The sequence below is a fragment of the Ornithorhynchus anatinus genome, chromosome 4, assembly GCF_004115215.2.
Source record: "Ornithorhynchus anatinus isolate Pmale09 chromosome 4, mOrnAna1.pri.v4, whole genome shotgun sequence".
Taxonomy (NCBI): Eukaryota; Metazoa; Chordata; class Mammalia; order Monotremata; family Ornithorhynchidae; genus Ornithorhynchus; species Ornithorhynchus anatinus.
Genome location: NC_041731.1, coordinates 2905079 through 2917492, shown reverse-complemented (window position 1 = coordinate 2917492; position 12414 = coordinate 2905079). Strand labels below are relative to the sequence as shown.

At 42.3% G+C, this 12414-nt stretch overlaps 1 protein-coding gene across 4 annotated transcripts in view; it reads right to left on the bottom strand.

The window, feature by feature from the left end:
* FAM91A1 (family with sequence similarity 91 member A1) overlaps positions 1–12414 on the bottom strand; it is a 53039-nt gene that overhangs the window by 2909 nt on the left and 37716 nt on the right. For all 4 annotated transcript variants that reach the window (XM_007661352.4, XM_029064102.1, XM_029064099.1 and 1 more), the window contains 12 exons: positions 12239–12354; positions 10666–10778; positions 10379–10465; positions 9992–10124; positions 8330–8478; positions 7081–7215; positions 6840–6953; positions 5745–5817; positions 4154–4303; positions 2358–2465; positions 1839–1962; positions 1230–1299 (listed from right to left, as the gene is read on the bottom strand). In XM_007661352.4, the coding sequence (XP_007659542.2) occupies positions 1230–1299; positions 1839–1962; positions 2358–2465; positions 4154–4303; positions 5745–5817; positions 6840–6953; positions 7081–7215; positions 8330–8478; positions 9992–10124; positions 10379–10465; positions 10666–10778; positions 12239–12354 (1372 nt within the window). The remainder of the gene's footprint in view (positions 1–1229; positions 1300–1838; positions 1963–2357; positions 2466–4153; positions 4304–5744; positions 5818–6839; positions 6954–7080; positions 7216–8329; positions 8479–9991; positions 10125–10378; positions 10466–10665; positions 10779–12238; positions 12355–12414) is intronic.

The window sequence follows — 12414 nt, the reverse complement described above, 5'->3', positions numbered from 1 at the left end:
TGTTACTGATGGTTAAGGTCACCCTCGGCTTTTCAGATAAGTCCTCAAAAAGTCCCTGCGGTGCAGGAGGGGTGAATGCAGGATGCTCGCCACTTGTTACTGAGCACGCTTTGCCCATTCCAGGAGGAGAGCCGACCGAGACAAACCCGTTCCTCCCCAGACACCCGCAACTCACAGATCAGCGATAGTCCGATTGACGGTTGCTCGGTTTGAACTTCTGAGGCCTTGGGGTAGGATACTTCCCCTGGGAAGTCGTTGCTGGTCAAATTGTCTTCCCCTCCAGATTAGAACTGATTCGTCTTCCCCTCTGTCTCCTCCTCCCTCTTATAAGAGTCCGTGCTACCTCAAAATTGCTACGAAACTGAGTTCTAAATTCAAAACAGTGCACTAGCCTACTGAAATAATAACCAGCAACGAAACACTGCTAAAATGACCGACAACAGAAGCCAGGACAGAGGAGCCGGAGTATGTCGGAGACGCCACTGGAAAACCCTTCTGGTCCTCGGCACTGGTCAGGTGCTAAGCGTATCCGAGTGACGAAAGGGTTCCGAGAAGAATCTTAGGGCTAACCCCGCCGGCGCGAGGACCCCGACAGCCGACTGAGCCGGGACCCCGGCCTCGTTCGCCTCAGGTTGCAGACAGGACTTGGGAGTCCTCAACTTGGGCCCCCCAAATCCAAAATGGGGTGGACCTTTCCCATGAGCCTTTGGAGGTTTGGTTCCTCTCAGGCCCTACTCTGCAAAGATGTCTGCCTCTTCGTTCCTCAACTTGGAATGGAAAGCACCTACGCTTAAAAGGTAACACTGGAACGATGACAGGTAATGGGAGGGGAGAAAGCTGAAGGGAGAGACCAATAGCCTTCCAGTATGTGACGTGGGCCTCCTTCTGTCTAAACAGAAAATATGTTCCAAGTGGGTATGAGACTGTATCTAGTGATGCCTTCTACGGAGGACCCCACTGATGGTCCAAATCCAAGAGGGACAGAGAGTGTGCCTAGAAAAACTTCACTGGGACCGAAACCCCAGAAAGACTTTCTGGGTTGGAGAATTCATAGAATAGTGTTCTCCTACTTTTCTTTCCGCTACGGTTGAAAAGAGGAAGGAACTTAAACTGCAACATAAAGAAGAGACTGCACTAGACAGAAATTTGATTGCTTCGCGTTTAACTTATGTCCATCAGATTAAACATGCATTTGCACTTTGTTTCTTTCATTTTTTTTTTTTTTTTACCTGGAATGAATGAACGAAGTTCAGGACCTGAAGTGAGAGTTTTCTACTGGAATGTAAGAGTTTCTGAAGACTGAAAAAGAAATAGAGTTTTAGAAAAATGACCGAAGCTTAAACAGAAAGCGCAATTAACATACACCTGATATCGCCTTAGTATAACATACTGTATTGATTTTTACTGGGTTAAAAGACTAAATTCAGCAAACAGCCCCTGCAAACCCTGGTCCAAGAAAACATAACGGGGCTTCTTGTCACACAGGCCTCTTTCCAACTAAATGAAAAAATATGTTCTAAGTGTGTATGGAAATAGGTGCAGCTATCGCTTTCACAAAGGACACCACTTCTGGTCCCAACCCATGTGTGAGAATGTAACTGACCAACAACCCTAGAAGACTCTGGCCTGGGCTGCCAATTTTAACATCGGTATCATCTACTTTTAGCTAAATGGATTCGGGCAGTCTTTTGGAAAAACTCAGCACCCTGTGGGTACGCAATAAAGACGAAGTATCGTTACTGACTGACTCACCGGAAACAGGCAACTTCTGCTCTGACAAGCAAGGCTGAACTCGGGCAGATGAGAAATCGAAGTTGAGGATCACGGTTAGCACTCACCTTTCTTTCCTACAAAGTCCATGCGTAGCAATCTTCCTACAAACTTTCTGATTTAAATCTGAACTAAACAGTGGGATTCCAAAGCACAGCTCCAAAGGAACCCATTCCGATTCTGTTGTAAAACCTACAAAATGAGATTTTTTTTTTTTAAAAAAAAGACTATAAATATGAATCACCGATATGGAATCAACAATATAACCAAACGTTCATCTACGCTTCTTATTCCAGAGGAGTTATAAGATGCATGTACGGTCAAAACACGAAAGGTGTCACTTGGGAAAAGTATTTGTGACTAAGCTTAATTTTGAATATTTTACGGTTCTATCTAATGTAGAATTTTCTCATTTTTCAGGCCAGTAGTCCCTATAATTAACCGTTATTGTCCTTAATCCATTAAACTGCATTTTTAAGATTTAAGAAGATTAACGATTATAGTTAATCGCAAATAATTGACCTAACAGAGAAAATATAGATGGAGTTTTGAAGCCTAACACGAAACATTTAAAAGACTAATTATACCTTCAAAGTTCGGCTTTGCTGCTGAATCAACGGTTGTCTCCTCAATGACCATTTCAAATGATTCTGTGCTCCCGTGTACATCTGATCCTGAAGCCAAATCAGGCTCCCCTAAGGAAAGAAAATTGATCACAGAGAGTGTAATGGAATGGCATTACGACTCCAGAATGGATTTCACCCTAGAGAGCTTTAGTTAACAATAATGTACTATTTGTTAAGTGCTTACGAAGCGTCAAGCACTCTCTTAAGCATTGGGGTAAGTTACAAGATAATCAGGTCCCACACAGGACTCACAGTCTACGTAGGAGGGACGACAGGTATTGAATCCCCATTTTGCAGATGAGGGAACTGAGGCCCCGAGACGTTAAGTGACTGCCCCAAGGTCGCCCATCGGGTGAGTGGCGGAGTTAGGATTAGAACCCGATTCCTCTGACTCCTAAGTCCATGCTCTTTCCACTAGGCCACGCTGCTTCTTAATAGTCATTACTGTCATTCGCTGCCACACACTTAAAAGTATCATTATTCCCAAAAACACTGACGAAGCCCCTACTAGGTGCAGAGCACTGAACTAACTACATGTCGAACCTACAGTCGAAGCATCCGTTGTGGGTCCTGCCCTCAAGGAGTTTAAAATCTAGCGGAGGAGATAAAGGACACAAATTGCCAAATACACAATACATGAAAGAGTCAGGGAATGAATACAAGGAGTAAGATTCGTGCAAATAAAAATCAAACAAGCAGATAATGTAGGCATTCTCCACCTTAACACTCTGAAAAAGCTTTTTCATCACTGGGCTCTTGCATTTTAGTGGCAGGATTTCTTAGAGCCGTCGGAATAGCACTGCCGTTTGTTGCACGTGTGCTCGGAGCTGCTAGTATGTGTTGTGGGTGGCTGATTTAAACTGCTGAGCACCAACACAAGCTAGTGGGGCGAGGGATAATAATAATAATAATAATGGCATTTGTTAAGCACTTATTGTGCCAAACACGGTTCTAAGCGCTGGAGAAAGTATGTCCATGATAATAAAAACCCTTCCTTATTCTTGCTGGATAGTAATTAACTACCCCGACCTCTGATGTGAACAGAGAGTACGGGTGGGTTAATAACACAAAGAAATAAAGATGTGATAGTCTAGAAAGCATAAGAGGGCACTCTGGGGACTGTGTTACTAGATCCCCAGGGACAATCCGATCGCATTTCAGGGAGGAATAAAGAATGTACACCTCTCCTTTTTACCTCACTACATGAAAGGGTTTGGGGGAAATGGTGTTGTCATTTATGATTTGGTGATTATACTAATAATGATGGCATTTGTTAAGCCTTACTATGTGCAAAGCACTGTTCTAAGTGCCGTAAAGGGCTAGGATTTGGTGATCGTGGCTTCTGTCCCCAGATTCACCACTTGGACAAAAATGATACCAAAGGTCACAGTCAACATCTAAAAGACCGTGGCTATTTATCTCCTTTCGGTTTCAGAGGCAGGATCCTAAAATCAGGGAAGATCCTGATAAAATGTTTCACTATCCTCCAGAGGAAGTTTTCAAATATTAAGTATCTAAGCATTCCATAGAAGGTCCTGCCTAGAAATAGTAATATTATTCAGCACTTACAGTGTGCAAAGCACTCGACTAAGCGCTGGGAGAGAATACACAGGTGGGAATTTACACAGGGAACACTTGGTCCCTCTTCCTCAGGGGGCTCACAATCTAAGACATCCTTCTTGGTTTTTTAAAGGTAATACTGAGTACCAACACAAAGCCCAGCATGGAAGCACAAAGGAATTTGACTAGTAGCTAACCTTTTTCATCTGAAGCATCACTGAGCTTTCTGTTTGCATGACGACTTGAAGAATTTAACATAGTGACATAGCCACAGAAATGCTGCAAGTCCACTTTGTCTCTTAAGATTTGCAAGGCCTTATGAACTCCCATGTTCGTGCGAGTGAAGTCTAAGAACAAAAATACGAAAAGATGACAGAACATCAAACAGGTGAATGCCTATATTCAATTCCTTAATATTGTCACCGACTTTCTTTTTAGTTACATAAATAAAGAAATGCTTTGAGAGCCATCCCCATCCATAGTGGAACTCTGATGCCCTCCTGTCAGTTGATTCACCCTCATTTCTGTGGAAAGGTGACAGTCAGACTTACCTAACTACCGGGCTTCACTAGCTAATTATAATAATGATAATAATTGTGGCTTTAAATACTTACCATGTGCCAAACTCTGTACTAAGTGCTGAAATAGACACAAGATAATCAGGTCCCACATGGGGTTCACATTTAAAAGTAGGAGAAGAACAGGTATTGAATTCCCCACTGTGCAGATGAGGGAAGTGAGGCACAGAGAGGTGAGTGAAGGCCCCAGGCTACCCAGCAGGAAAGTGGAGGATTCAGGATTAGAACCCAGGTCCTCTCGACTCCCAGGCCTTTGCTCTTTCCATTAGCCAACACTGCTTGAATACATTACGTTTTAGACGCCACAGGTGAAATGGGATGCCTCAGCGGCAAAATGGCCAATTATTCCTTCAACTTCAGTCCCAACTAATATGGAATATAAAAAGCAAATGGTCCTTCCCACCTCAAAAGTGTGACCAAAAGAATAAAATTAAGGGATGATGAAATTGTTTAAATCTAATAAACATTCCAAAAGGACATTAATAAATTTGGGATGAGAAATAAAAGCTAAATTGAATATCATGTTTGGAGGGGAATTTAAGGCAGGGAGCATTTACTCTAAACCTCTTTATATGTAGGACACTTTTGTTTCTTCAGTCAACTTAATAGAAAGCCTAAATTAGCACATCATGTAAAACTGCACATGACAGAGACAAAATGAAAAGAAAGTGATATTCAGTGGCACAGGACTGAAGCCAAATTGAAATTCTAACCCTCTTTAGCACCTATATCATAGACCTCAGTTCCTTCCTGGACAAAGATTCTCCAGAATCCAAAAACCACCCCATTCAAGCTGAATGACGATGATGATAGTATTTGTTAAGCGCTTACTATGTGTGAAGCACTGTTCTAAGTGGTGGGGGGAGATATAAGGTGATCAGATTGTCCCATGTGGGGCTCACGGCCTTAATCCCCATTTTACAGATGAGGTAACTGAGGCACAGAGAAGTTAAGTAACTTGCCCAAAACCACACAGCTGACAAGTGCCAGAGCCAGGATTAGAACTCAGGTCCTCTGACCCCCAAGCCCGTGCTCTTTCCACTGAGCCACCTGCCCTACCTAAACACTACAATTTTCTATTTTCCAAATAATGGTGCCCGAAGACTTGAAAACAAATATCTTTGGTGGTAGGCTTGCTACAGGATATTCACCTTAGCGTGGGATTAAGAAATCTATTGAAGCATTTTCAAAATAGAAGACATTTAATTACCTCCTTGTAGTTCCATCTCATCAAATGGGAATGGCATATGCAGAGTTTCACCCATCCCATACATACCATGCCCCTGGAAATCAAGAAATAAATATAAAAAGGCATTTAATGGCATAGAAAAGAGTTTGTGCTGGAACTAAGGCTATGCCACCTGCTAGAAGGCGACTACATTAAAGTATCATTAAGGCCTTTAATATAGCTGTACGTATATATAGCTACAGATAAATGCATCTCTATATGTACACACACACACCTTGCTAAAAAAAGTCAAAGACAAACAATCCGGTACAAATGAACTAACCACTCATACCCGAAGTCATCTTACATCAGATATAAATGATCTCAAAGAAATACTAAAAAGAAAACTTTCTATTCCATACAAGTATTTAAATCTGGATTTTTCACATGGTCCATTTAGTAAAGATATAATAATAATAATAATGTTGGTATTTGTTAAGCGCTTACTATGTGCCGAGCACTGTTCTAAGCGCTGGGGTAGACACAGGGGAATCAGGTTGTCCCACATGGGGCTCACAGTCTTAATCCCCATTTTACAGATGAGGGAACTGAGGCACCGAGAAGTTAAGTGACTTGCCCAAAGTCACACAGCTGGCAAGTGGCAGAGCCGGGGTTCGAACCCATGACCTCTGACTCCAAAGCCCGTGCTCTTTTCCAGTGAGCCACGCTGCTTCTCCGTGTCTAACTCTAGTGATTAAGTGGCTTTAGCCACAACCAAATGAAATGAGATGTAAATTTATGGAGCAATTATTTGGGGATGTCATATAATAAACACAGAGACTTTAAAATGTGTACTATATTTCCTGTGGACATTTACTCAAGACAAAGAAACTTCAGTTTAAGAATTTTTTTTTGTGGTAAAAATAACTGCAGTGCACTAATTTAAGCCATAACAAAAGCAGTTCTTCCCTGAAGGAAGTTAGAGTGAGCCCAACAGGTTTAACTCTGAGTTGTATCCCTTCTTGTTTCTTAGTATTTCATTTTCTGTTATTAGAGAATTGAGTACTATACTAAAGTGAGAATTGGGGCAGATACCTTAAAATCTGAAGTAAGTTTATCACATCAAGGCTACTGTACCTGAATTAAAACCGCAGAATGGGTTAAAGCATCGTTTAACATTGTGAGCACATTCGAAGTCGGGACTACTCCAGGATCATGACCCCAAGAGGTTATTAGTAAGCGATCAAATCCCTGGGGAGAGACATTAATGGCAGTGAATAAATGAGTTGTCCTACTAAACACGAAAGGCCAATTTTAAGAGAATGTGATTAAGCTGAGAGTGATATTGAAGAAAAAGCCCCTGGCAACAAAAGTGTACCTGAAATATTTCTGGGAGCTTTCTCAGCCTTGTTCCTTTGGACAGTAAGAGAGACGGTGGTCCTTGGCCAGTAACGTGGTAAACGTACAATTTAAACCACACAGAACTGACTTCTGGAATGGCTGGTCCGATATGCTACGATGAACAACAACGAAGACGAAGCTGGCGTCAATGAAAGGGTCAACTTGAAAGGGGGAAGAAACAGCCCACGGCCTAAGTCCAGCACCTAGCCGGTTTCCAGCAGGGGTGGGTAGAAGAAGGTGGAGCGTTACCCTCCGCGGCTGGTCCACATTTTCATGGAACGCCTGGTTTTGAAGTCATTTACCTCAACCACATCACAAACTAAAACAGCTCAACTCGGCATGGATATTAGCTCCAAGACAGCATTACTATCGACCCGATTTATTTTTCAGAATAGTTCAGTAAACCCTCCTGTGAATCTCCTCCGATGTGACCCTGGTGCCAGAACACTAGCCTGAAAAATCTAAAAAATTTACCTATGTACTTACACAACATGTTTTGATGTTTATTTTAGCTAAAACCAATCAAATGTACCAATGCCTCTGCCATGGTCCCTGGACAAAATTTCCATGTTTTTTTAAACTGGGGATTACAGCTATCAGTCACCTACAATAGAAACTCTTGAAATGGCATTTTCAATCTTTGAGGCTTATGTTGAAAATGTAACTGCTGACATTTCCTTGCAAAGGGTGTAAAATGTGGCTTATCACATCTGACACACCTGGCCATCTCTTCCAAATGTATAGTTTTTATTTTGTAGGACTACCGCGAGGAACATTATCCAGTGTGTAGGGGTCCTGCTAGTATTTTCAAATGATTTATCCACGACTCACTATTCATCTAATGTGCCTTAGTTGGAAAACCCGTTCCCACCGTCGAGATTTAATTTACAAATTGTTCTACAATAAGCTTTTTTTTTACAAGCTCCCACCAGACGCAAAAGGTATGTTTTAACTTGGTAATGGAGCGCCGAGATATTACGCCCCCAACTGCCAAGTGTCACTCCAAGCTAAGTGCGACTCCTTTATTTCCCGTATATTTGTAAACTGTGCATTTGTGGAGCTGTTGTGTAAAAATTGCTCGCTGAGTGCTTTGTTTCTTTCCAGCTATCTTTAGGAATGAATTTAACTGTATTGAAAATAGGAATGGGATGACCAACCTCCCCTGCCTCCTTTAATGTTAAAATTTTGAGCAGTGAAGACCCAGGTGAGAGAGGGGATGGATTTACCTGAGGAGTACAGCTGCTGATGGGCCGGATCTCATTGGTGAGGGGCGCCATGGAAACGAGCAGGGAATAGTTTTTGTTTAGAACTCTGCTGCAGGTAGCAGGATCCAAACCGAGCAGGCTTTCACAACGTAAGAGATCCAGAGGAAAACCTGCATCGTTTTCAAGCACACACAACGCAACAGTAAAGTGAAACGACAAGGTAAAACTGCCGGCCATTCTTCCCGCTAATTTAAAATGGTTCAAATTCCAAGCCACAGGCAAAGTTCATGACGAGGACCAAAGCGGAAGCCCTACCGAGGACACAGGGATACCAAAGTGAAATTTTAACTAGAAGTCTCTACAAATTCGGAATATAAAGGAGAAATTTTAATTTAACACAATTGTACGTGGCCCATCCACATTCTCCTCGTGCTTAAACACGTGACAGTCTTTCACCTGAATCCCTCACCTGTACCTGCCTCTCAATCAATGGCATTTATTGAGCGCTTACTGCGTGCAGAGCACCGTACTGAGCGTTTGGGAGAATACAACAGAGTTGGAAGCCACATTCTCTGGCCGCTCTCAAGTTACCTGAATTTCACTTAAGAGGAAAACAGAGAGGGCTAACCCTCGCTGAGATCTGAGCCAGGCAAGGTCTATTCCAAGTGCTGCCTGTGACTACAACAGCCAGAAGCCTTTGTTTGATCTGGCCAGTTTCCTCCTCCTCTTCACCTCACTCTCATGAGGATGAGGGTGGTTGCACTAAGGCGACAGACCTGACCTACCACTCCCGGAGGCCCCGCAGAAGGCTGTCCCACGGCTGAGTTTGGCACATTTCTCTTAATATACACCCGTATTAGGCTTGCGGTTTTAGAAGCAGCGTGACCTAGCGGAAAGAAGACGGGCTTGGAAGTCAGAGGACGTGGGCTCTAATCCCGGCTCCACTGTGGCTCAGTGGAAAGAGCCTGGGCTTTGGAGTCAGAGGTCATGAGTTCAAATCCCGACTCTGCCACTTGTCAGCTGTGTGACTGTGGGCAAGTCACTTCACTTCTCTGAGCCTCAGTTCCCTCATCTGTAAAATGGGGATTAAGACTGGGACATGGGACAACCTGATTCCCGTCTCTACCCCAGCGCTTAGAACAGTGCTCTGCACGTAGTAAGCGCTTAACAAATACCGACATCATTATTATTATTACCTCTTCTCTGCTGTGTCAATTTGGGCAAGTCACTTCACTTCTCTAGGCCTCAGTTTCCCCACCTGTAAAATGGGAACTAAATAAATACCTGTTCTCCCTCTGATTTCATCTATGAGCCCCATGTGGGACAGGGACTACGACTGATCTAGTGGTACTGGACCTACTCCACCGCTTAGTATGATACTTGGCATCTAGAAAGCCCTTAAATACCAAAATTATAATTATTTCTTTGTCACGAGAATAGGAAAGTTCCTGAGATGAACACATTAAATGTTTTCAATGATCAACAGTAAGGCAAGGGAAAAGAGAGACCAATATCAGAAAGATCGATATTCTAAATGTCAACGGTCCTACGTCAGACGGCACAGCTATAAATTCACACTGCATCTTCGACACAGCCTGAAAAATGTCAAGAGGGCCATGCCATTCCTTACGCCTCCGAAAACAAGCCTCACGGGATTACTTTTAAAAACTGCCATTATCATACCATAACTTGGTTGCTCTGCCTGCGCGGTCTGAGCGACGAGGTCTTTATTGTGTCTTAAAAACAATATCGTGTTTCTCAGAGTAAGTGCATGGTCAAAATATCTTTGTGCTTCTCCTTCGCCGGTGCTCTGAACCTGAAAAAAACAACCAAAAAAAAATTAACCTTCATTCCAGATATGATATAACAGATATGATCATAAACACAATACAGAGAGTTTATGCATTTGCTTTAGATTAGTAAGCAATTGCCATAAGGCTTGGCATGGGAAATGTCACAAACACGACTAATCTGAGAAAAATACTCAAGAAGTCGTACGGACAAAGGCTCTGGAATTGGCCAGGGAATCTAGCTTGCTCCAACGCCCCGTTCCCCTTTTCCCCAACTTACCTTTTCCAGTTCCACAAGGAAGCTGTCCAGAGATTCGTCAGACAGCTTGCCGACTTCAAACATGGTCACTGCGTGACTTTTCAAATTCTGCCAACAAGTAAAATGCCCATTTAGGAGATCCTTCATTTCATTAAGAAAGTCAGATTACAGGGAGTTTGCACTAGTAACAACCCTTTTATATATTGCTTTTTAAATGACTAGGGATGAACCAACTTGGAAAAAACAATTTTTGCTTTTTAAGTTTAAGCTTGAAGGGTAGAAGTTGACAGAAGAACTTGATGACATACCGGTGAGAGATTCCCCATCATTAAAAAAGCAGTGAGAGTTGAATCAAAAAGAAAGGCGATGCGCTTTGTGTATCCAGTGGAAAGACTCAAGCTGCTTACACTGGCTGTGTCAGCTAGGAGAAGCAAAGAACATTTGGCCATCTTATAATCAAGGTCACACTTTCCATGACTTTACAATTGCCAATATGCAAACTACAAAGATACCGAAACACGACTCAAAGACAGTTATTTATTTCTATTTTCAGAAAGAACATTTTTAATTAAGTTAATGTGTTAAATGCATATTGCCCTAACAGAGTCACTTGATCCTCCAAAAAATTACAAAATGGACAAAAGGTACACTTTGAGTTTTTTAAAAGTTACCTCCCCAAGTGTCTGCAAATATGGCAGGTTTGCTGTTAAGAAACAGTCAGTGAAACACTGCCTTTTCTCCTAATAAAAATACCACAGTATTCATTCACTGAGCTCTTACTACGTGCAGAGAACTGTACTAAGCGTTTGGAATGTCCAATTCGGCAACAGATAGAGACAAGCCCCAGGTTCCAAATTTCTAATTTCCTTCCAAGTTTCTAGTTTATTTGATGATCTTTAAATACATTTTGTTCAGCTATAGATATATTTCTTAGAAAAATCTTTTCCCTGGTGATGTGAGAAATGTCTAACATCCATCATCCTCTGGTTTGACACAAAAACAGATTTCAACGAATTGATTTCCACGATAACCAACCAAAGAGAATTCCAGTGTTGTATAAAGTCAGGACAGACGGATATACTATTAAACTTCTGTATAAAAAATAGATCGCACTACATTGATTTAAATTCATCTCTCCCAAATACCTCAACACTACTACATTAATTGTGTATTTATGCGTTTACACCCTCTGTAGCACTTCTTTACAAATCAAATTTCTATACCCTATTTAAGCACTTACTCATCTACAGATCCATTACCCATTTCTCTTCCACCTGTAAATTATTGTGTGTCTGTTTCCCTGGCCAGCTTTACTATAAGCGACTTTTTGTGTTTAAGGTTTTTCTTAAGTGCTGTGTGCCGGGAACTGTACTAAGCGCTGGGGTGGGTAAAAGTGAATCAGGTTGGACACAGGCCCTGTTCCTCTTAGGGCTCCCAGTCTTAATCCCCATTTTACAGATGAGGTAACTGAGGTGCAGGGAAGTGATCTGCCCAAGGTCACAGAGCAGACGAGTGGCAGGGCTGGGACTAGAACCCAAGTCCTTCTGACTTTCAGGCCCACGTCCATGCACTAGGCTGAGCTTCTTGAGAACACGTTTCTTATCTTCTAATTCTATCCTAACTACAGTGCTCTGCTCAGAGTGGAAGCTCAGTAAAAACTATTAAACGATGCGTAAATATGGACATATTGTGAATTCCATCAAGACCAAGCTCCTTGTGGGCAGGGACCACGTCTACCGACTCTACCGTACTGTCCTCTCCCAAGTGCTTAGCACAGTGCCCCGCACCCAGTAAGCACTCAGTAAATACCACTGACTGAAGGACTCACGCTTGGCACATAGTAAGTGCTTAACAAATACCATAATTATTAATTATGCTCACCTGGATCCTCTTGACTATTAGTGTCAGTGTCAGTAGCTGATGAAGCTTCCTGGACAGGACTCCTGCTTTCCCCACCATCCCATGAAAGAAGCATCTTTTGGGGATCTAAAGTGCTCCTATGAACAAATGGACAGATTTCATATATATATAATATGTATATATACACACATACACAC